Source organism: Cyanistes caeruleus, chromosome Z (assembly GCF_971803275.1).
Source record: "Cyanistes caeruleus chromosome Z, bCyaCae1.hap1.1, whole genome shotgun sequence".
Classification (NCBI taxonomy): Eukaryota; Metazoa; Chordata; class Aves; order Passeriformes; family Paridae; genus Cyanistes; species Cyanistes caeruleus.
The window spans coordinates 66,512,216-66,537,009 of NC_141732.1; the positions used below are offsets into that span (position 1 = coordinate 66,512,216).

Consider the following 24,794-nt stretch of genomic DNA (forward strand, 5'->3'; position numbering starts at 1 on the left):
AGAGGCTGAGTTCCTTCCACCAAGTTCCACTTCCTAAACTGGTGGCAAATATTGTCTGTGATGGTGTAGATTCTTCCTCACAGTTTTCAGTGAAGCAGTGTGCTATGGAGTCATGAGTCAGGTTTATGTCACTTCACTCCTTCAGCTGTTTCCCAGCACTGCTCTATATTAAGCCCACATTATCATCTGCCTATTCTTGACTATCTAGATAGCTACGGTTAAAAACGCAAAGCTTTTCTTGGTGATTGCATTGTAAAAGCATTTCATAAATGGTTTGATTCAATACTTGAGGCTTGTTAAGTAAACTGTTTTATACATTATATCCAGCTCCCTTCACCAATGAAAGGAGCAGAACAAAGAGGTATGTTGTCTTTAATGCACACTGAATTTTTACCTCTCCTGAACAGAGCTATGTCACAAAGTTCCCCATCAAAAAAGCTTCCTTGCAGGATTTATGTATTCTCTTATTAGATATGCCATTGTATTGGGTTTTTCTTTCTTCTTTTCCTGTAAGAAAGTGTTCCTTTTTAAGATGCATTGCTTGCCCAGAAGAAACCTGTAGATACACTTGTAATCACTTACTGTGGCCACATAACACTTACTGCAATTAGAACATACTTTCCCATTTGCAGGCAGTGTATATCTGTTCCAGTCAGCCCCTTGTAAACAGTGGCACTTAACTTTATTTCAGGATAAAAAAATCAGAGTGGTTTGAACATAATCAAAATTTGAGTGCATAATGACAAAGAAAAACAAAAGCCAACTGCCTTGATCAGGTTTTTAATTTATTTGATAAATTTCTGTAAGGAACATTGTTCACTAGAAAAGTGTATTAGCAGATAAATGTTCTATATTTTCTTTATCAGGAAAAATAATCAAAATAAAAGGAAAGATCTGCCATGCTTTTGTTTGATGGCTAGTGTCAAAGACATAGCACCAAAAAATGATAACTAATGGTAACTAACCTGCAGTTTCAGTGGTAAACATTTGTAAAAACTATTTTCTAAAATATTTTATAATATAATGAGGTTGATTTCAAACCAAGGGAGAAGGAATGCTCTCCAGAAGTAGTAGTTTTTGCTAAAGATGATACCTTCTGATCAGTTTGAAAACACATGTATAAAAAAGAAGTCATTACTGGTTGGGAAAGAGCTCCCTCACACTCCTCTGTGTCAGGGTTCACATCCTGTGAGAGCTCTTTAAGAAAGTGAAACACAAATCCTTTAAAAATTCCTGCCTGCTTCCCAGCACTCTGATTTTGCTTTTCCAGATGATGGCAAGGAGATGAAGTAGCAGTTACAATTTGGAAGAATTCTTTCACCAGTATTCATCCTTTAGTTTGTCACTGATTGATTGACAAGGGGGCTGTACTGATTAGATTAAATTTATAGATTAAATAACTCTGGTTTTTCTCCTGGAAGTCAGCTGCTTGCACAGCCTGCTTCCATGCAGCTGGATTTCCTAGTTAGCAATGCAAAGGGACAGCAGGTTTGCTAACTCTCAGGCTGGTTCAGGAGCTATTCTGGAGGGCATTAGTTGGCTTGAGGCAAACCCAAAGTTTTCTGAAGAAGTATTTCGTATGGATGGTCAAATTCCATAACAGAGGGATGTTTTCTAGCACTGTTGATTTTTCATGTTGGAAAAATATACTTTGAACTACTAGTATTTTTTATTTCAAACTTTATAAAAAGTTTTCTAACATCTTTGTAAGCTTAAATTCCCTTAAAATTCTTATTAAAATAATCCTCTGCAATAGAATGTTATTTTTCCAGTCATCTGGGTTCAGTTAAGGGAGCACAATGACCATATAAAAGGATGAGTCACAACGAGGTGATTCACAGGCAAAAGAACAGAAAAAGTATTTTTCACATAAGATTTAATTTATTATTTTGTAGCTTTATATTTGTAGCTATAAAAACTCACTACTGTATCTCTTAACTGTGCATAGGTACAAAGAATGAAGAATACTGAGCAGTGTATAGGGTATCCTCCCCTGTGAAATTGTGAACATATCTTCTCATCCCTTTGAACACAATGGGTCTATTTGTTTGAACATAATAAATGTATGTGAAAGACCAGGCTGTGTGCATAAACCAAATATCTGCCCTTCTGCTTCTGTTTATGAATTTTCACACTTACTCTGCAATGAAAATTATTCATTCTTACCTCAGAAAGGTGATCACAAGTAGACACTGGCTACTTGCTTTTAATGGAGGAGTGTATTAGCAGATAAATGTTCTGTATTTTCCTGTATGCATCAGGAAAAATAATCAAAATAAAAGGAAAGACCTGCCATGCTACATTGCTTTTGTTTGATGGCTAGTGCCAAAGACATAGCACCAAAAAATGAACAAGCTGCAATGACAGCAAAGTCGTGTAACTACTCTGAACAGAGTAAATATATAATATTTAGTCATTGCTCCTCCGGTCAAACTTCTTTTCCTGTGGAATGCAATGCCAAACAATTTCTAATCTTTTTTCCTGCTAGTACTGCACTTGAAAGTATATGCTGAGTCACTTACACCATCTGTTATCTGTGCACGTATCAGCTGAGAGAAATGTTCAGAAGTTTCTGAAGACATCTGCTTATTTCACTGAGCTTACCGATTCAGGGCTTTTCTGTTTTAAATCATACCTACTTGCACACTTCCTAAAATAGGCTCTTCTCCCTTGCACTTCTTAAGAATTTTAGAACACTGGGATTTTTAGTCTTCCAAGTCTGATCCCACCTTGCCTTTGTTTACTAGTTTTAGAAAACAAGATATTCATAGTAGTAATAGCTGTGATGAGAACTAGAGGTTTTACATGGTAGTGCATTCACCATTGCATGCATTGAAGATGTAAATATTGGAAACCTTTCCCAATGGCCAACTTGGTTATTCATTGTGAATTCAAACAACTACTTAAAAGCTGAAATTCTGAGATGATAATTTGCTCCAGTTTCCTGAGATTTTAACTAACGTGTAATTCTGTATGATACCAGAGGCAGAAAATTCTGCAGCTGCTTGATAGAAAAGCAAGTAAACTATAAATCTATCTATCTGTCTATCTATCAATCAATCCATAAATAAATAAATAAATATGGATTATTGAAGAAATGAGAGCTTCAATACAGAGGCCCAGTTCTATTGTCATATTACATGAATTTAACTAGTTGACACAGAGAAAGAATCATATGGCCTTTTTTCTAGATATGTCAGACATACCTGGTCAAAATTTTGAAAACATGCATCTATAGCCTTTTCTTAGCATGCCTTTTTGATTAGTTAAATTATAGGTAACTCTTCAGTTTAAGAAGTCTTGTAGAAACTGCTGTAAATAATGACTTGCAAATAGGTATATGGCTATAACTTATATAACCATATATGGCTATATAAGACATAAATGCAATTTAATTGAATTCTTGATGGAAACCAGAAATTTTTACAGTAAATTTGACGAGCAGTGGCTCATGTCTCCTGGATTTTATTTTGATGTTTCCTCAGGGCCGCTCTTGTGTTACAAGAGTGCCACTGTGCATTCTTGCCACCGTGTAGGCGAGGATGTTTTGTGCTTTCTTCAACCTCTTAAACCCTAAATAAATTCATTTTGTGCAATGGCTTCCCACGACAATGCCAAAACCAGAGTTATGGACTTAGTTATGGACTACCTAGCTGCCTCCATGGTCATAAGCAAATTTTAAGTGCCCAATTTAGATGGGCTCTGGGGTAAGGCTGGTTTAGGAGCTGCCTACTATGTCCATAGAATAAATATTTTTGGGTTTCAGTGGCCTAGAAGGAGTGGTTCCTCACCTACACCAGCTGCAAAGCACAGCTGCTGTTGCTTGGGAGAGTGTGGCCAGTGTTAGACCAGGGGCATTTCTAAAAGTCTAACTGTGCAAACCAACTTCTAGAGCTTGGAAACACTTTCTGATCCTTTTTAATCTACTAGGACTGTCTATGTCCTGTCAAGATCTTCCCTCAGATACTGCGTGCTTTCAGAAGAACCTGAACACAATGGTGAGCATAAAAGAATGGGGTGTGAGTGATAAGACAAGTTGTTTCAGAGAGGGAGAGCTACTTCCCCACTTCTGGTACAGTTTTGAAGGGAGAATTAGGATGAGTTCAAAATCCTTGTAGAAATCATTTCTCTTAATTATTAAGCCAATCCTTGCTCCGTGTTTGCAAAGCATGCCCTTGCAAACTGACAGACCCATTTCTGTGACACCTGCGGTAATTGTGACGTGAAAGAAAAAAGGGACTGAGGCAAAAATGAGGAAACCTTTACTGTCTGTGCAGTAGTCTCCTTGGTACAGGATTTCTAAATCAATTTATATCTCAGTGCAAGGATATGGCTGAGGGAAGATAAGCTGTGCCTGAGGGAATGGCTGCAATATGGGAATGGAATTGATTTGTCTTACGACAACAAAATTTCCTGATGAAAATCTCCACAGATTATATAGTAAAATAGAAACCCTTTTTTAATCCCCTTAGAAAAAATAATTTGCCTTTTATTGTTGTCCCTTAGGAGGTGCCATGTGGTTTATTTCTTTTGAGGTGAAAAGTTAACATTACAAAAAGATATTTGTAGCAGTCTTAGGTGAAATTATGGGACAAACCATAACATCCTTTGGTGAAAGAAAAAGCTTGGACATCTTTTAAGGATCAGAAGTGCCCTGGAATTAATGTATTCTTCAGGATAACTGCAAAGTTAATGTATGTAGTTGCAGAACTAATTGAAAATTATCAATGACCATTTCAGTCAGAAAAGTCAGGATTTCCTAATGTTATCAAGCTAGATTATGTAATCAGTCCTTGGATAAACAGCTTTGGTATTTCTCACAATTACAGTCCTTAATAGTTTTTCCAAATTAATGTTATTTAATTTAAAACTTTTTAAACCGATTATTGCTAATCTGGAATCAGTGATCAACCCATTGTCAACTAAGAAATTAAATGCCCTTTTTTATTAATTGATATACGATTTTTTCAGATTTTTTTAGCTGTTGTTGTTAATGTTTTTTAATTTTTACATTAAAAACAGAATATGGCTATTTGGGAAACATTTAATGTGTAATTATATAAATTATATTATTATTAATGTTTAAGATTGTATTAAGGATGCCTGTATAAAACCAGGATTTTTCATTTCATAGAGTGGTCTTTTATTAACTCAGGGATATTACATGTGAATGTGCTATGCAAAAATTTCATGATGCAGGTGCAAAATAACTTATTATTAAAAAAAATGCTACTGTAGTCTATCAGAGAAGTGGTCACACCTTGCTTTTGACCAGCAAAGAGCAGCGTGTTGGAACAAGGGTGTGGAAAATTCCAACCCCTCACAATGCAACAGTTAGCACTATTCCTGCCAAACCCTAGGGTTATGCAACACTAAAAGGAAAATAATTAAATAATTTTTATTTCGTTTAGTGACATTGCTTGTAACATACATGATATATAGGACTTGACATTAGAATCAATGTTCTTTTTAAGTGATTTATATATGGAATAAATCATTGAACAGCACAAGTAACTGTACTGAAATCTGCACCCTTCACAATGGTATTTGTTGACAAGTATTTTTAAAAAAATGTCCCCATGAAAACTAAAAAGACCAATTTTTGCACCTGATTTTACAAGAACCCATCATTATTAAAGAAAAGAAACAAAAACACTTTGGCAAGCTATTTTTGGCAACAAAATCCTTTGACAAATTCAAGCTGAATCTGAATGCTTTGTCAGCCTTTTCTTTCTTTTTTTCTTCTCCTTTTGCTAAACCCTTTCTACCTGTTCGAGGATCTGCTGCTCAGGACCATCCATTCACAAATGCCTGAAATCTGCCTGGCCTGTAACATGTTCTCTGTTAAGCTGCACGGTAAAAGCTGATGCTGTTTGTATTAAAAAATGGCCATTTGAGTTGGCCATGACCTCCACTCTGGATTCAGGTGCAGTTGTGACTGTCTGAGGTGTTGGGTCACACTTTGGTGCATATATATCTATATATCTATATCTATATCTATATCTATATCTATATATCTATATCTATATATCTATATCTATATCTATCTATAGCTAAAAGGCAGATGTGCTTGTTTAGTTTGTTTTAAATATCTAGTTATTTCTCTTCTGTCATTACAGCTTTCTTATTCCCACTTATTTCCTTCTGGTAGTACTTCTTTAGTAGTATTTAATTTATTTTTCACTCAACCTGTTACCCTATTAATAGGAAAAATTATTTGCATTTTGTTTCTTATTGCTGCTCCTCACTTCCATTTTCTTATTCTTTCTTAAAAGAATGGAATTTTAATTAAAACAGTGACTCACAGAACTGGAAAGTATCTCAGTCAAGAAATAATATGCATTAGTGTTCAGAATAACTGAGAGACTTTGGCGTAAACATATAATTGTATAGAAAGTATTTTAATAGAGATTTATCACACCAAGGATATGATAGAAAATATTCATAAGCAGGATCAATATTAGCTTTTATATTTGTTTCATAGTTATAATAGTTATGCAAATAAATTTATGAGCAAGATCCACTTTACAGAGCCCTACAGGAACTGAAGGTTTGGTTTTACAGCCCCGTGAATACTGTGGCTTTAATAACACTACCTGTAGCCTTGAAAGACCCTAGATATATTTCATCCAGCATGTAGTTTATTGTTTTTCCCAATATAATCTATATAAAGCACGACTGCTAAAGAATTAGATATGGATCTCTAAAAATTTCCTCATTAGTTATTTCTGCACAAGGAGTTTGATGCCAGCTGGAGGGAAAGGTCTTAAAAATAAATGGTGCCTTAATTCTATTTTAGTTTCTTCCCTAAAAAAACTAAATTTAATTCTAATTGCATTAGAATATCTGCAGCAACCCCAACAGCAAGGAGCTCCTGTGCTCAAACTGGATAGCTGAGTCCTAATCTGGAAGCTTTTTGGGGAAGATTCTTCATTCAATTTTTGAGAATTTTTTGAATGCCTGAAATAGGAAACTTACCTCCTTATTAACCAGTGAAACCCAACTGGCTTCCAGCTATGTAAGATACTTTTTTCTTTTTTTTCCTTTTTAACTGTAGATACTCAAAACCTATTCCTTAACTATTTTTATGACACAAAATTTTAACTTGTGAAAAAGCAATAGCTCACAATTCTGAAAAGATTTGACTTACAAGATGAAAAAAGTACAGAGAAACCATCAATTTTTAAATTATTACATCAGTGAATAAGTACTAACTATGTCATCTGCAGTACAAGAATTGGCAGCTTATTTTCTGTTACCAGTTATTTAGGCTAATAGGAGGTCTAGAAAAAGCATTTTAATAGATGTGAAGCACAAGGATAGTTAATAACCTTGGCATTTAAATGGCAAGAGAGCAAGCTTGCAGGTGAGAAATTAGAGCATTTGAGTACAGCTTGTGTGGGTAGAAGAGAGACACAAGTATTGTTATGTCATACAAAAACTTTATATATAAATGCTACTGCTGATTTGGAAATCTTGCTTGGAGTTTTTTCTTTTGGTCCTGTATAGTAGACACTATACTGTATTACTGACTCATCTTTCTTCTGTCATCCCAGTTCCTCCTTCTTTACTTCTTAATTTTTGATTTTGTGCTCAGTTCTTTTTGTGGTAAATACTGTGCTTTCTCACGTGTGCTGCATGCCTGCAAGCACTGTTTGTCTCCTTCTTTTTGTTTCATTCTTTTGGCTTGGAAAACAGAAGAATCTGATAAGGAGTCCCAGGGCATTTTGGAGTTTGTTAAGCTGTCTGCTTTCTGCTGGGAACAGCCCAGCCCCAGACTGTCTTTATGTAAAGCTAAAGGGAGGATGCTGCCAACATGTTTGCAATTTTTAAAAGCTTATGAGGAAGAAGTCATGTCCTTCCAGTCTACCAGAGAGACTGGGAAGGGGTAGCACATCAGAAGTGCACACAGCACATCAGAAAATAGGTCCTCCTAGGCCTTCCTTTTCTTTTTTTTCATTTTTGCTCTGACTTTTATAGACTGTGACTGTGAACATAGGATTGCTATGATGGAGAAAAAACAGACTGCTTTTCAATTGAGATTATTCCAGTAACACAATATTAAAAAAAAAAAAAAAAATCAGGATAAGCAGACATTATAATAAACAATACTATTTTTTTCTGTCCTTGAAAAGTGAAAGGAAGCTAGTAAGGTAAATATGGTTGTGTGTTAAAATTGACAATTCCAAAAAGAAAGAAATAGAGTACAGGGATATGTACATGCATATTAAAACAAAATACCACCTTATTGTACTTTGAAAGCCTGAGTACTCAGTTTTTTCTAATCCATCTCCCATGGGCTGTAAAATAAAATTGACCTTTAGTCTCCTTGTAATTAGGATAGCACCCACATTTAAGAATATAATTGTGTAAAAAAATAGTCAATTTTATTTCATCTTACTGTGATAAGTATTATCTGTCAGAATCTCTGACACTTTATCTAACAGTTAATTTAGAAGGCATATCTCTTCTCAAACATAGAGGATACATTACCAGACTACTCTGTCAGAGCCAGCAATCTATGATCCCACTAAACAGGTACAAATGTAGTTTTCTCTCCAGCTGCTTGCAGGCTCAGTCACTTGTCTCTTTTCTTGCAGAACGATTCCTGGGGAAAGCAGTACTCATATGCACTCTTCAAAGCCATGAGCCATATGCTCTGCATCGGGTACGGAGCCCGCGCCCCCGTCAGCATGTCGGACCTGTGGATAACGATGCTGAGCATGATTGTGGGGGCTACCTGTTATGCCATGTTTGTTGGTCATGCCACTGCCCTCATTCAGTCTCTGGATTCGTCGCGACGGCAGTATCAAGAAAAGGTAACGCGTTCTCTCATAGCTCCTTAAGTTCTGAAATGCATTAACGTTTTAACGCTGGAAAAGGTGGTGTGGCTTTACGTGAAATAATCTAGTAGTGTGTGAATCCTGTGGCAGATGTCATTGAATATGAAGAAGTTCAGAACACTCCACGAGTTCAGTATATTTTTGCAGAAACCTACTTTGCTTAGAGCAGCCAGTCCTTGATGTTCAACTTGCTTTAAACTCTTCTATGAAAGCTCTACCCCTTGCTTTGGTCTTGCTTTGTATCCCTTTGCTACATTCTGTAGGTGTTTGATCTAGGTAGCTTGTACAAGGGCCTTGACCTTGGTAGTTTGGGCATGTCTTTACAATTCCTGTCATTCCTTTGGAGTGCAGCTCAGGGATCACCCTTTAACATGTCAAAATAATGGCCTTTAAATGAGGACCAAACCGTATCAATTAGTTTTGTTTGTAACTTCCTCAGAGAAGTGCTCAGAAGAGGTCTTAATTGGCTCAGTAGCAGTATTGTTTACATGTGAATCCATGACCTGTAAGATCCTCTCCAGGTCAAAAAGGATTGGGGCCAAAGGTAGAAAAGTAGACAAAGGTTATGGGAGAGAGTTCTTTATGAGGCAGGAAGTAAAAGGTTGTTTTATTCCATGTAAGACTGGAATTAAAAAGACATTAATAGGTACAGAGTTGGATCTTTCTGAATTAAGTACTAATTAAAACTGTCAGTTGTGTAATAAAAATCAGAGACAAGTGTGGATGAAGGCATGAAACTGGAAGATATGGCTGGGAACAATGACATAATAAAGAAAGGATCAGAATGAACCTCAGGAAGTGACAAAAAGAATGAGCAGAATTACTGAGGTGCCTAAAAGGTGACAAAATTCATTATTATGGTAAATGGGGAACTGGAGGAGTCATGCCAGGGGAGAGGTCATAGCATAGTGAAATCAAAGTTCACATCAGCAAATAAGATATACAGCCTGAGCAGTAGTATTTGGCATATGTCCATAACAGGGTCCAGAAAGGCAAACTGGGCAGAAATCACAGTATGATGTAACTGAAACCTGAGGGAGAAACCTGGCAGAGACTAAATAGCCAAGAGGGTGACCTTGGCATCTGCCGAGGATGAAGGGGAATGACCTGAATTTTCCAGGCCAGAAAGAGTGGGGGGAATAAAAAGGTAGGGTGTATTGGGGGATTTTCTTTACAAGGAAGCAAAGAGGGAGGAAATGAGAAAGTGTGAGTGAAGAAGGATTTATATACAGTTTTGTTAAGCTCAAATTGCAACAAGATCATGGTTTCAATGTATGAGAGACAGGAAGAGGTACAGGATGAGCTGTAAGTTCAGTGACAGAAAAATAAGCTTGTGGCTGTTCAAAACAAGTTTGCAAGCAAGAAATTTCATACTCTGTAATGTCATAAAATATGACTGAGAATAAGAGGTTTAGAAAGAGAGTAGAGATGATCATTAAAACCAAATGATTTCTGTCACTGACCATGTTAAACCCTCTTTTTCATCTCAGTATAATGTCAAAGGGCTAATCCTGGTAGGTCACCTAACTCAACTGGCTCATTGGGTCTGTTCTGTGAACAGAAAGGAAAGTAATTTTATCCAAATGGGATACTTTAGGAAGGTGTGGGACAGAAATGTCATAACCATGGACATGGAGTATGACTGCAGTTTCATTAGAGGTTAGGGTCAACATACATACACACATATACACAGATTAAAGAAATCAGTCAGAAAATGTCACTATTCACCTGAAATCTCATCCTAATCATTATCCTCAGACCTTTCTGGCTGCAGCAGCATAACACAATATTTTGAGCATCAGAAATATAGCACATGTGTAAAGATATCCTTGTATTTTAGACTGTGCTGAGTAAAGCCAGTCTCATTTGCACTTGCTTTGTAAATTAAAACCCAGCAGCAGTCAAGCAGTATTGCATTTCTCATCTCTTCACAAAACAGCAAACAAAACTTTTTCTTTATTCTTTTGTTCTCTGCTTTTATGCACACACAAACAAAACTTTTTGTTTACTTGTATTTTCTCTGAATTTATGCACACACTTTATTAAACATTAGCATAGACATATCTGGCATTTTTTTGCTCCTGCAATTCTCAACACATTCGTTTTTCCTTTTGCTTTTTATTTCTTACTTGTTTCCTGACATCAGAGGTAAAGAATAGCATGGCATTGGCAATCAGAAATTTAAGAAATGAGCCATAAATTGAATATTTATAAGCTTTAGAAAAAATGTTTTTTATTTTCTGGAAGCTATTCTTATGGTTATTAAGGGCTAGAGACAAAGGATGTCTTGAATAAAATTTTTTTTCCTACTGATTTCTGGGACCCTGGACTGTGATTTATATATATTATTAGCTATAACAACTATACAGACTTGTCTGTACATTCTTAACTGTTTCTTTATCATAGTTTAATCATACCTTAAAATAAATCTTTGATTATAGCATAAGAACTATAAGTCATTACTACAAATTCTTAAAAGAGTATTCTATACTTTTCTTTATTCTGCAAACTAGATAAATGGGAATTTCAAAGACCATTTTGTGGTACCCATTTTGTCATTATATTTTCTAAATTATTGCCATATAAAAGTTGTTTATATTTCAAGTATCTGATATTTGAGAAATACCAGCTACAGATTTCAGAGTTTTAATATAATCTATTATCCATTTTTGAGTGCATTGTTACTTTTTTCTTCTGAAATTAAAAAATCAGGAGAGTGAGACTTTCTTGATTTTTTGTGGCTTAAGGGGCTAACATCAACTTCTTTTTTTAGACACATATATCTAAGGTTGTGTATTTATCGGCACCATTTTTTTCCTTGTAAGAATTATGAAAAATAATTAAATTAACATGAATTGCTAGGCAACACAGAATGATAGTGGAGGTAAGAAAGAGGTTGTTATTTGGTTATTCTCTGAATAACATCATAAATGTATCTGTGGAATGCAACTAATTAAAGGAAAGTTCTGGTCCTTCTCACTCTGAAAGCAGCCAGAAATAAAATATTTTCTTAAATCTCCCTCATTTGGATCCTTCCAAAGCTCAAGGTATGCAAAACTAGAATGAACATAGTTCAAAATGGAAGAACGACACACAGGAACACTATTTCATTAAGCCAAATGTCAAATACCATCTAAAAATTTGGCCTGTGCCAAGCATTGCATGCTGAGAGAAATCAAAATATGGTAAGGAGGCAAATACTGCTCCACAGGTTTACTCTTATGGGCCAAAACCAAATGTATCAGAGAAAATCAAGAGTGATTATAAGCCATCAAATGTAGGAGATGGACAGTAAACTTGTACCCTGAAAAGTGGTACAAAAAAGGAATGCATTGATACATTCTGGTCACTCTGATGAAGTTCAGACTTTTTTCTGCTGAAGTGAGCTGTTCTCACAGAAAAAATGCCTCTCAGATTTAATACATGCATCCTGTATGGATCCTGGTATCCATTAGTGAAGGGCTTATACCTGAAAATGGAGAGAGATGTCCAAGTCAGGAATACTCAACCCATGTCCTCTTTATAATATAAGTAACAGTTTCACAGACCATTCTACCTTAGAAAAGGACTGAATAAATCAACAAATCAATGCCATTTTAGCACACTCCTTCCTGACTTTGGTGTAAGTCGAAGAAGAATGCAGTAAAACTAAAGGCAGTATTCTAAGTGACAACATCTTTGGCATTTTCTAATGTCTAGGAAGTCAGCACATCTCAGCAAAGGCAACATTTATTTGAAAGAACCAGAAATGTACATGCTGAACTTGTTAACAATCTAATGTGAAACAAAGAAGGCAAAATGAACAGTTACTTCACAAGGAGGTGAAGAGCATTAGTTAAATATATCTTCCTTTAGATGTTGGCACTTCCTAGTAGGAAGATGTTTGCCTAATGCTGTGAAATGTCAAAGAATTTTCATGATTGAAGATAGGTTAATATTTTCTCCGTTACATTCTGTCATAGTAAAAAAAAATATCCAGGAACAACAAGCTAAGACAGGCAAGACTTGTAGTAGCATACAGATTGCCTCGTAGAATTAACACTGTTAAATTAGTTTTATAAAATACCAGGTATTAGCTGAGGAGGTTATTTAATTTTATTTTAGTGATCCATTCTCCTTATGCTATAATTTCATATATTTTGTTTATTCTCTAATAGAACTCAAACCACACAGGTGTTGAAAAAAGAAAAAATAATCAGACCAGTTTTGTCAATTGCAAGTAATATAAGAGACATAAAAATATTTAATTCAATTATATACATGTAGGAAATGGAAAAAAATTACAACTGTCTCCAATGTCCCGAAGGATATCTTCTAATCTAAAATTATTTTATTTCTTAATTTATGATCTTTTAGCATGTCTTCAGCTAAATCAGTCTCATTCAAAAGAAGAAAGGAATTTAAATGTACTGTTTTACAGAGAAAAAGCGGTAATTGTATATAAAGTTTATTTAAAAGCAACCAGTAAGTTGTAAGTAGTAAGCAACTACTACATAATTATGTGATACTGTGCATTTTTACATAGATAGCATTGGGATTTGAAGCTCATATTGCCCTTTTTTCATTTTTTAAGCATCAGAAGAAACATTTGAAAAAGAGTAACAGAATTAGGGCAGCAGAGCAGCTTTAGATTTTGCAGTGTGAGGCCTTGCCCCAGCTTTTCAAGTCTGTCCCTCCCAGCTCCAGTTTGGATGTCTAAATTTCCCATGCAGTCCATGGGGAGATACCTGGTACTCATTGCAAGAGGTAGCAGTGCCTTGGGGTGCTTTGGGGGAGCAGTGGATGCACCACATTCCACTTTCCTGCCCCTCCAGGAGCCTCTGGTGGGTACTCCATCATCTCCTCACAGCTCAGATCCTCCCTTCCAAAACTGGTGGCCACCAATTTGAGCTTCCTTCTCTCTGCAGTTGTTTTAGGGTGCAGTGGAGGGGCTCTGCCGTAGAGTAAATCAAGACTCATTCAGCCAGTGATGCCTCTGCATCTTCTTAAATAGGAGTGGGAGACAGCACTTCCATGTTTATTTAACAGAGTTCCAAGAAATTGGTGGTTAAACTGAAAGTGGAACGAGGCAGATACCAAGTTCTTGGTGTCTTCATTAGAACTACTTTGGTTCTTAGAAAATATATCTGGAAAATTTTTAATATTTGTAACTATGTCATCTCTAAGTATCAGGAGTTTGTGTATATCCACAAAGGACTGTTCTGCAGCCCCTGGTCATTTCCATCACTGGTCATGATGGAAATTCATAGGAAAGGAAGATCTATGGCAAATTCAAGACCACATCACTTTTTAACTAGGCTTACACCAGCTTGTGATATATATATATATATATATATGTGTGTGTGTGTGTGTCTGTGTGTGTGTGTGTCTGTGTGTGTTTATATATATATATATGTATATATTTTATTAAACTGAATACAGATATCCATGCTGGACTCAAATCAGATGAGGTAGAGTGAAACCTGTTAAGAAGTTTCCATCACCTACATATTATATACCATTCATAAAAATCTTTGGTAATTTAGTTTGATGGCTTTTTTTTTTTTTTTTCCTGGTCTTAAATTGAGCAGATGTTCCAACGGCAAATTGCAGAGTCTGAATTTTATGCACACAGCTAAACTTGTAATAGTGGAGTTACAGATTGTATTCTTGGATCTGGTCTGATCTGAGCAGAAAAGTACTCATTAAGTACTGATTTCTAAGTTTGGTAGCTTTTCATGGTTTATACATGGTTTTTAAAAATGAAAGTCATGCTTTTCTGGTGCTGATAATAGTTTTTAAAAAGCCTGAAAATACTATAACACAAAAATTTCCTGTGATTCTTTACTTAAAACATAGCCTTTTTTCATTTATAAAGCATCATTTTAGCAATAAGTCATATCATGTCACTGCTGAAAAAGGTGAGCTCCTTGGAGGATAAATCTTGTATTTTCTATGCAGCATTGCTACAGTATATTTGCCACCCCAAAGAAATTATTTATTTGGAAAATTGGAGGTGGTTTAATTTATTCTGGAGTTATACCTACTTGTGTATGGGGGGAAACAACAAACCAACCCCCCAAAAACAAAACAAAAAGAGACAAAGAAATAAACAAAATAGAATTTAAAAAAAAAAAAAAAAAAAACCAAGGAAAATAAAGCAAAACCTTTTTACAGCCTCTAGTTTTGCAGGTTTTTAGAAAATTATCATCAGCTTACACAGATGTATATCCCATTCAGCTTTGCCACAGTGCAGTATTTAAATAGTAAAGATTTTTGGAAGTGTTTTATGAATGATCAAGTATAAGAGCTGCTGACAGTTTTATACAATGTCAGGACCTCAGGACCAAGTATTGATTTTATCCAAAACCATATCGTCATCACAGTATTGTGAATTGTGAGTGAGAAAATTAATTATTTCCTAAATATTTAGGCATGACTGAGAATCATTCCATAGCACAGTATTTTTGGATTGTTTCTGGTAGTTATAATTCCCAATTTGTGAGTTTATTTGGAAGTCCAGGATACCTTGTGGTTAGAAAAGGGTTTGTAAGTGCTGCCTTTAGGATTATTTCTAACTCATCTTACCCTGTTTTTGCATACATCAGGGCACAGCCTGTTCAATGGGTAGATATAGTATTCCTGGCTTCTGTGAGTCTTATTGGTCCTTGCAGAAAGCAGTGAGATTTGTTAGAACAAAGCAAGCTGTTTAAAGACACTTGGTATCTCTCAACAGCAAAACATTCTAAAAGGGAAAAAACACCTGCATCTCAGAAAAACCTTTTCAGATACTTCATGTCACAGGATGCATTCTGTTATTTGATAAAACATGCACATAAAATTAATTTTTATTAAAAATTATATAAATTATTTTTTTATTTATATGCATCTTTTAACTTGATGCCATGAGGAAATCAACCCACTGGTATCTCATTGGGCTGGAGCCTGATCTGCCTCCATCACTTGGGCCCGCTCCAGGAGTGGGTCACACCCCAGAGCAGGATGACCTGAGGTGCCACTGGGGCACTTCCTCTACAGCTTTTTGACTGTCAGTCTGTGCTCTGAGGAGACAAGGACGAGAGGGAGGTCTTTTGCTTGGGATAACAGAGGATTTATTGCTCTGGGGAATCTTGGGGGCAAAAGACAGAAAATGTGAGCGTGCAACAGCTGAAACAGGGAGGCGGCTCAAAGGGAGGGTACAAAGCATCAGCTAATCAGAGATATCCTGGGGAGGGTAAAAGGCAGGGCTCACAAAATCATCATCCAGTGAGGGAGGTAGGGGGGGAAATTGGGTCACATGGACTAGTCAAATGTTGACATTTAAGTGAATTCCAAGCATGCGGTGGGCCCAAGACAGATTGAGAGGAGACTCAGGGTAGATTGACAACATGGGGTGGGGGGGTCTCATTTGGACCAAACCATCAACTTGGGCAATAACAGAACACACCATTAACAAGAAACACACTGCAACACATTGACATATGAATGAATATGTAAATTCTCAGCTATGAGAACCAGTGTGGGCTGTGCAGGCAGAAGCTTATTCACTGAGCATGAAAATATTTATTGTGTCATGATAAGGCCTTCACTGCCATCACAGCTTTCTCTTTCTCATCTTTGTCAGTTTTTTGTTTATAATGATTACCTGGATTTTTGCTGCACATACTTGTGATATTGACATTGATATTCACAATTTTTGAAATGGGAAAGAATGATAGATAGCATTGCAAAAACCAAAGAAAAAATATTTTCTGTCTTCCAATCAAAAACCCGAAGTTACTCCCCTTTAATGATGCAACATTAGGAAAAAAATATTTATTTTTTTTTTTTCTCTACAAGTTGAACCAAATATTATGTTTAGTTTGAGGGCAAGGCTTTGGAGAGAAATGTAAATTAATCAGAACATTCTCACTGGATTGCTCACCTCTTTTGTCCCAATACTTCATTATTGTGTTTCATCTTCTCATTATGGCCAGTCTTGCTGGGGTAATCGTGCAGGTGATTTTTGCCTTTCATCTCTGCAAAGGTGATTGGTCCCTCCTGGCAGCAGGAACTGTGCAAGCCAAGTGCTCTCCACCCGGCTGCATCATACCTGTGCCAAACTGTAATAGACTCCCACTGCTTCTGGAATGACAGATGGGACTGTCTTTGATTTATTGCTGTGTTGTGGGTAATTTACCTATAAAGTGTTCTGCTGTCTTGCATTATGGATTAGGTTTCTAGCAGTTTTCCATCTGAAACTGCAAAGCAAGCTCATTACAATTGCAACCATGTTCACGATGACTATATAAAATTAGCTGTGAAGGCATGAAGTTATTCCAGAGTCAGATTTTACACACAATCTGCTTTATTTCCACAGTACTTACCATGGGTTCCCACATTAAATTGATTAAAAAAACCAAAACAAACAGAGAGAGAAACAAAAAAACAAGAAACTAAGTTTTGGGCTTCAAACTTACTGTTCAGATACAGCACAAGTTACAAATTTAGAGAAAACTCTGATTCACAGCAGATAGGTAAAGCAGGTAGCAATCATCCAAACTGCACTAGAATTACTGTGCTTATGTCCTGTAGATGGGTAGAAGAAAATAGCAGTCAATATTATATAATATTAAGAGTGAGGAAATATTGATTATTTTTATATTGGCTTGTAGATCGTAGTTGTTTCCTTTATTTATCATTATTCAAGTAATTAATACATGTATACTTTGAGAACATAATAATTTGTATAAATAAGATGTGAAATATTCATAAATGCTTTGGAGTGCAGAAGATAGCAGAATGACCAAAACTATTCTCTGCAAATTGACATTTTAAAATCCCTTTTGTATTGTTCTGTGTGGTAAAGTAACAGTTTAGTCCAAGTACTTGCTAATCTTGAAAAAATAGTGTAATATTAATTCAAGAAACCTTTATTAGAGAGGAGAAGCAGTAATAAATATAGAACTAGAATGCTTTTATCTATCTCCCTTTGTTGTCATAAAATACACTAGACCTACCTTTTACATCTTCTGCTACCAAAAGAAAATAAAAAACCCTTCAGAAAACATTTTTCTAAATGCTAGTTACTTCAGCATAGTAAAAGGAATTTTAAAATAAAAATTCACACTGCTATATTTTCACAGGTTGGGATTAGGAACATGTAATTTTCATAAAAGTAACTATGCAGTCTCCTTCTAGACAAAATATTTGTTAGTCCAATGCCTTTTAATATGGTCAGCACTGGGTACCTGCTTGAGGCAAAGCTTCACTTCAGAATTTGATGTGAATGTAAAAGCAATCATGTAAGTTTTGAGGAAAACACTTGAGTATTTTTTTAAAATGAGAAGTGGAGTCTTTGGGTGTTTCTTATGAGGCATATGAAGGAGCTGATAACTAGAATTTATGGAGTTAATTCCCCTATGTGGGATATCTCCAAGTCCTTTTTGATTTTTCAATATTGTTTTAGGCATAGGCCTTTGTTTCCCCTGATTTTGCAGGGAATGTAAGAGAGAGGAGTGAGTGATCACCTGGCTGAAGAGTCCATCTCTCTTTGTTGCTGCTTTATTCCTGCACAGCATTAGGTGAAGTTCAGCCCATGTTTGGGCATCATCAGGCAGCCCATCAGAAGATGGATATGGCCCCACCTTAGCCAGGAGTACCACTGACACCAGAGGCACCCAAAAAGCTAACTCAAGGAAAATTGAGGCAGAGAGCCCCAGAAGATGACTGGTCAGTGTAACAGAGGTAGTGGAAAGGCATCTCTGGCTATGGTATGTCTGCAAGGAAAAAACAGTTTGAAATGGCAGGAGCCAAAGGATATGTGAGGAAGTGAGGATGAAAGAAACAGCAAGGACTGCACCAGGGGGTAGAGGATGTTGGCTTGTTTTAGGGAGGAACTGTGGTCAACAGAGGAGCTTGTATTGAGGGATTTGTTTGATTGCAAGATCCTTTTGCTGTAGTACATGATGTTATCTGAAAGAAATTAGGAAGTCATTTGATGCACTGAAATTTTGGCAGAGATGGAGATGAGCCTTCTGTTTCCACCTGCATATCCCCTCACTTTGAACAGCAGCTTCTATGTGTGGACAGTACAAATAAAATAATAGAAGAGAACTGAAGTGAGGCCGATCAATGAAATGATTACCTGGATTACTATATCACATTACCCAGTTCAGCCAGGCAGGAAGTTTTGGGTTGCATGGGCAGAGACAAGATAGCATCTGATAATCCCTGCTCCATCAGGTGCAGCTGCAAGGCAGGCAACAGTATTTACTCTTCAAGCAGTGTTGCTAGAAAAAAAAAATCTGAAAGTAAATGGACTGGTATAAAAAGGGAAAAAAGCATTTTAAAACTCTAATGAATTATATTGGTCCATTGATTTCAAAACAAAGCTATAACAGAGAATAATTCTGAATGAAAAACAATAGCACAATAAAACCAACAGTATATGTAACAGAGTAAATGAAAAGACACTTTTTTATTGTTGAAAGATTGTGGTTTAGATTTGTTTGCAAAATATTTAAGAAACAGGCTCTTGCTCTGAAGAAGTTTATGATTTATGTAGATATACTAGAGAACAGTATAACCTTGTAAAAGAGTGCCAAAACCATAAATTATTTGTGACGGACATAAACCTTAACTGTTCCTTGTTTTTTACCTCAGCTTTATTTTATTTCATAGTTTCAGACTGTTTTCATACAGACTACCAGTACTCCCACCAATGCCCATGTCTCTTTCTAAGGTAGTCTCTGCAGCTGGCAGAGACCATTTGTACTCTTCCTCAAAACCCTCCACATAAATAGTCTATTTTGCGTGGTTTGGAGAAGACAGGACACTCATCTAAACCTTGCACTATGCTTGACATGGCAGGAAAAGAAAGCTTTCATTTTCCATACGATTCAGTATCACTTAACATCAAGAAATTTAGAGCTTCTTGGGGAGGATGCAGTGATGTAATTACCTAGAATTATGTGAAAAAGGAAGAAAAGGGTGGGGGGGGGGAAAGTGAATCCTGAAAGCACTGTGCTGTGGCATATACATTGATATGAGGTGTAAGCCCCAGTGCATGTGGCTTTTAAATTTGTGGTACAGTTCTGAGCGGAGGATGGATCAATCAGGCAGGCTGAGAAAAGGAGCCGTCTCTGTCTGCAGCGGCTGAAGGCAATTCCTCAGTGTGTTAGCCTGGGTTTCTGCAACACACCAGGGCTAAAGGCAGAAAATTGCTCAAAATAAAGTTTAACGCTATAACTTACATTATATTCTATTTCTAACAAATTCTTCCTGGGTGGCAGAGAGAGCTTCTGTTTTAGCTGTCAATATGTGCTGTGAAAAACAGAAGTGACAGCTTATATTTGAAGTGGTTGGTGCTTTAGCCTTTAAAATCATTAGGTTAACACCTAATTGTTAGGTAGTTGTTATTTGTAGTGAAGTTCTTATGTAGCACTGAAGTTTTAGTGGAAACAATATTCTTTTTCCGTAGTTCTCAGGAATCGCAGAGCCCTTGTGCTATATTTGATTATAACTACTCAAAACTTCACTTTCTGTGCAGTTTCAAAATATATTGATTTATTGGGCAGACATTCTGAATTCTTCCAGATCTTTTTCAGATTCAGTTTAAAAACAAAATAGAAATGAAAAGGCTTTTCTTCCCTCAGCACCTCCTTCCTTGCGTTTTTCAGATAGCCCAGCTGTAGCTTTATTGGGAATGCACTGCTGTTCTCTCTGCAAGGTTTCCCTTGTGGTCTAGACCAAATAAGTCTGGAAGAATCAGAAGGGGCTGGTGATCTTTTATTTATCTATTGCATGCTTTAAACTGGGGGGAAAAAAAAAAACAAATAAACAAACAAAAAGGCCCCTTTCAAAAACAACTTTTTTTTTTTTTAACCAAGCATTTTGCATTGCCTTGAAGGAAGAACCCTCCTTGGCAGGGCTATGCAGGTGCTTCCTCAGCTTCAGCAGGAGTCCTGCTGCCTTTCCTTGAGACAGTGTTGGCAGTGCTGGTAATGGTGTTTGAGGGACTAGTTCAGAGTAGAAGTGAATTATCAATTAGCCCTGAAAAACAGGATTCATGGCAGACTATCATAGTCACAGCCAGTGGTACTAGAGTGCAAATTGCTTCTCCTGCCCTGGAAATGAATGATCCTTCATCCAGCTCTAAAACTAAGGTAAATTTTGCTAAAAATTGATGCTGAGTGGTCCTAAAACACTTAAGATGGGAAGAAATAAATATGCACTTTATGAATCGTATTTCTGTAAGTGAAAGAAACTATGAGAAAACCTTAGGTCTTCAGAATTGTTTGTAGAATTAAGAGCCTCTTTTTAGTTTTTTACTCCTTTCATGGTTTTTCCATATTATCTTAGAGGTGTTTCGCCCACTTCTTCAAAGTTCTTTCTATTTCTCCTTGTTCTGAAAGAAGGAGAAAAAAAAAATAAAGGTATTACTTCACAGAAGCTCCATTCTTTAACAGCTACAGCTCTGTACCTTCAGTTTTGAATAAACCCACTTATACTGTATAAAAGATTTTCTGTAATGTTTCTGCAGAAATGTTCAGCACAGAAATACAGCAACATTAATTTGAGAGTTAAATCTCCATAGAGATGTAGGAAGCCTTCCACTATTACTAAGAATGGACTAAGAACAATGACTGTTGTCATTGTTTTGGAGACTAGAAAATAAGACCTACTTTTCATGTAAGATTTGATGCATCTGGATGATCAAATGGTTGATGCATTGAACTATGTCTTCATAACCAGAACTATTACAGGAATCATTAGCCTATTTCTTTGAAGAAAGCTATAAATTGCCTTAAAATTTGTTCTTTGCAGAATGTTTGGCTTTTCCATTGCTGATAGAGCCTGTAGTTGTCATACATACCTCATTTTTAATCTAATTAAAAAATTAAGTCATTAAAATGGAAGGGTTTTTTTTTTTTCCCTGTACCTAGTGAATAAGTTCCATAATTCTGGAATGTAAAAAATCCTGTTGCTCAGTCATTCCTCTGAAATAATCCATAATGATGCTCTTCAGGAGAGTAAAAAAGGTTGCATGAAGTATTACTTTCCTGCCATGGCTGTCATTTATCAGAGAAGCCTACAGATGCCGTAAATTTATTTCTCTAAGGATGTCTCTGAAGTGTGTATACTTCAAGACTATAAAAAAGTAAGGGTAAGAAAAAGAAGATTACAGATAATTTAGAAGAAGGAAGGAAACAAAACAGCTGTGAACATGAAGATGAAGAGCAGTTTGTCAAGACTGTTGCAGTTATTGTTGAAGAATGCATGAATATTGTGCGATACTGTGTGTTAAATTCAGTCTTTTAGATGAAGCTGGAGACCTGAGCAGTTTGACAAAGCATCTTAGATTATCTAAAAAAAATAAATTACAGTCGTCAAAGTCTCATTTATAAGCAGAAGGGCTCACTGTGTCATGCTACAGTATATATATACCTGTATGCTTAAATAAAATATGCAAGGTTTTACATTGCAGATATTAAACAATAGTTCATAAAGTAATAATAGTAATAGTAATAATAAATGAGGTTACCTGTTCAGAGCAGAGTCTGGTCTCCTTTAAGCTCCTATGGGTCTTAAAAAATCTTAGTACTTCATTTTTCTGACATTGACTCAGGTGTTTACATGTGTAATGCCTGCAGGGACATGGATGAATTGCAGCCAATGGCCCTGTGTAGGCTTTTCTTCCCCAGGAGTAGCATCTGCATGGGATGACGCCCTGTGTTTCCCACCACCTTAATTCTATGTAAGTGATCATGCATTCCTGGAAAAGCAAGGTGAAATGTGATCATCTGCATCACTATTTTTATCCTTATGAGGAATAAGAGGCCTTTCTGTGCTTTTCTTGATACACATGTAATAGACGAGTAGATAAGACATCAGGAGATGCCCTGCCCAGCCTAGAGGAACCATTTCCTCATCATTAAGACACTGCTGTGAAATGAGGGAAGGCCAGTTTTGGGTCTCTGAACAGAGACCAAGAAAAGTAATACTTCCCTTACCTGAGCAACTTTACTTACTGAAGAACAATGTTGTTTCTCCCTTTAGCTTTGAACAGACCTTCCCATGCATGATAAACTTACTGCTGTGCAAGTATCTTGACATGGAAGTGAAAAATGTGAAAATGGCTGCATTAAAAAGCAAATTCTTTTTGATGAATTGGCATTTTTCACTAATTAATACAAAAGGAACTGGGAAGCCATAATTAGGTTTTATCAGAGATAAAATTACCAGGATCAGCAGCTGTATTGTGCAAGTGTTCCTGTCTTGTGTGTGCTGGTGCTGCTAGTAGCAGAGCTGTTGGCACAACACCAAGCAGATGTAACAATTACACTGTTAATAAAACTTTCTTTCTTCTTCTTCTCATTGCAACTATTAAACAATAGATACAACATAATACATAATTTTGACCTAATTATACATTTATATTACTTTTTAAATTTCTGCTTCAATTGGCTTCTTGAAATAACTGGATTTCCTGTAGGTGAGATGGTCACAATTAAATAATTGGCATGCCAATTTAGCTAAAGGCATTGTGGGACACACAGAATTTAGCATTGTGCAATGTTTCTGTGCAGCAGGATCAATGGGTTGACAAGAAGCCCATGCCAGAGGAAACCAGTGCTTCTGATAACCAGACTTAACACACATCTCCAAAAAACTTATATTGGAATGGAAATAGGTGACTGACAAGTGTCCATTCAGTGCCCAGGTCCAGACGTCCCTGTCGTGGATCCTGGAGCTGCACAAAGTGCATTCATGCCCAGAACTGAACTGAAGTGACCCAGCAGAGAAGAGCTGATCCTTCTTGCTTCCCCAGACTGCTTGTTTTTGTCTCCTTTTGTGCCTTCTAGGCGCTTATTTTAATGTATATTCTTTCTTACTGGCACAGTAAATTGAAAAAAGGGGAAAAAAAGAAAAATAAATTCAAGTTGTTTAAAAGATAAGGAGAATTGTTCAAGATGACAGGATAGCTATTAAATTTCACTTCGAAACTGGCAACTCTAAGAAGGCCATCACAGCATATCTGATATTTTAAAATAAATTGTCATCGTTACAGTATCTTTCTCATTAAGAAAGAAAATCATCTTGCCTTAGACTTGATACAGTTTCACCAAGAGCAGGATGGAGGAGAGATGTTTTTCTTTTTGTGCCTTGGGGCTCCGATTGTTGTTTCATTAAATCAGAGTCCTGTCATTGCCTCTGTGAAGAGAGGAACTGATCCTGGTTTTCATGCTGCTTCACTCCCCTTGTTAAAGCAGTAAAAAGCAAATTTGTGAAAGATAAAGAAAAGTCTAAGAAAACAAATCCTATTCAGAAATCTCCCTATAACTTAATTAATTTCTCAATTACACTAATTGAAAGGAACAATAATAAGAGATTGTGTATTTTGTGGCAATTGAAAGGCAATGTTTAATTACTGCTTGTAAGTAAAATGACAGTTTAAAGCATTCTTGTAAGCAGCAGTACTCTTTGGGGGGTAATTAGTGAAAAATAGATGGTAAACAGATGATAGCTTTTAGGCTAAACAAATCACTTCAGTTCCATCTCATGATAAAGAACGATAAAAATTAACTTACCATTAACATACCATTCAGTAGGAATGCTTCAATTTTATTTTGATCTGTGTTTGATTATAAACTGTTTTTTCTTTATGTGTGAAAATATTTGTATGTTAAGTAAAGTAGCAGTAAAGAAAGCAGGTTGTAGGAATATCTCTTGAGCCCTAATAAATTCAGCTTACACTGACTGTAGGATGGACAGGTGAGCTTATTGCTTTGCCACTATCAGAATAAGATAACCAAATATTTGACTACCACATGCACAGCTTGATGTCTTTTCTGAATACAGCCAGATATCTGCTCATTTAAGAGAAATCTGAGCTTACTCATCTTTGAGTTACCAACACAGGTAACCATCCTGAGAGTTAAAGTTAGTGCTAACTTTGGTCTAAGTAGTCCTTGGTTGTGGTGGTCAGGT

General features: G+C 36.3%; 1 protein-coding gene across 1 annotated transcript in view; it reads left to right on the plus strand.

Annotated features, from left to right (window-relative positions):
• Positions 1–24,794, plus strand: part of HCN1 (hyperpolarization activated cyclic nucleotide gated potassium channel 1) — a 191,973-nt gene that overhangs the window by 116,503 nt on the left and 50,676 nt on the right. The window contains exon 4 of the mRNA XM_086869956.1: positions 8,601–8,819. Coding sequence (XP_086726082.1) covers positions 8,601–8,819 — 219 coding nt within the window. The remainder of the gene's footprint in view (positions 1–8,600; positions 8,820–24,794) is intronic.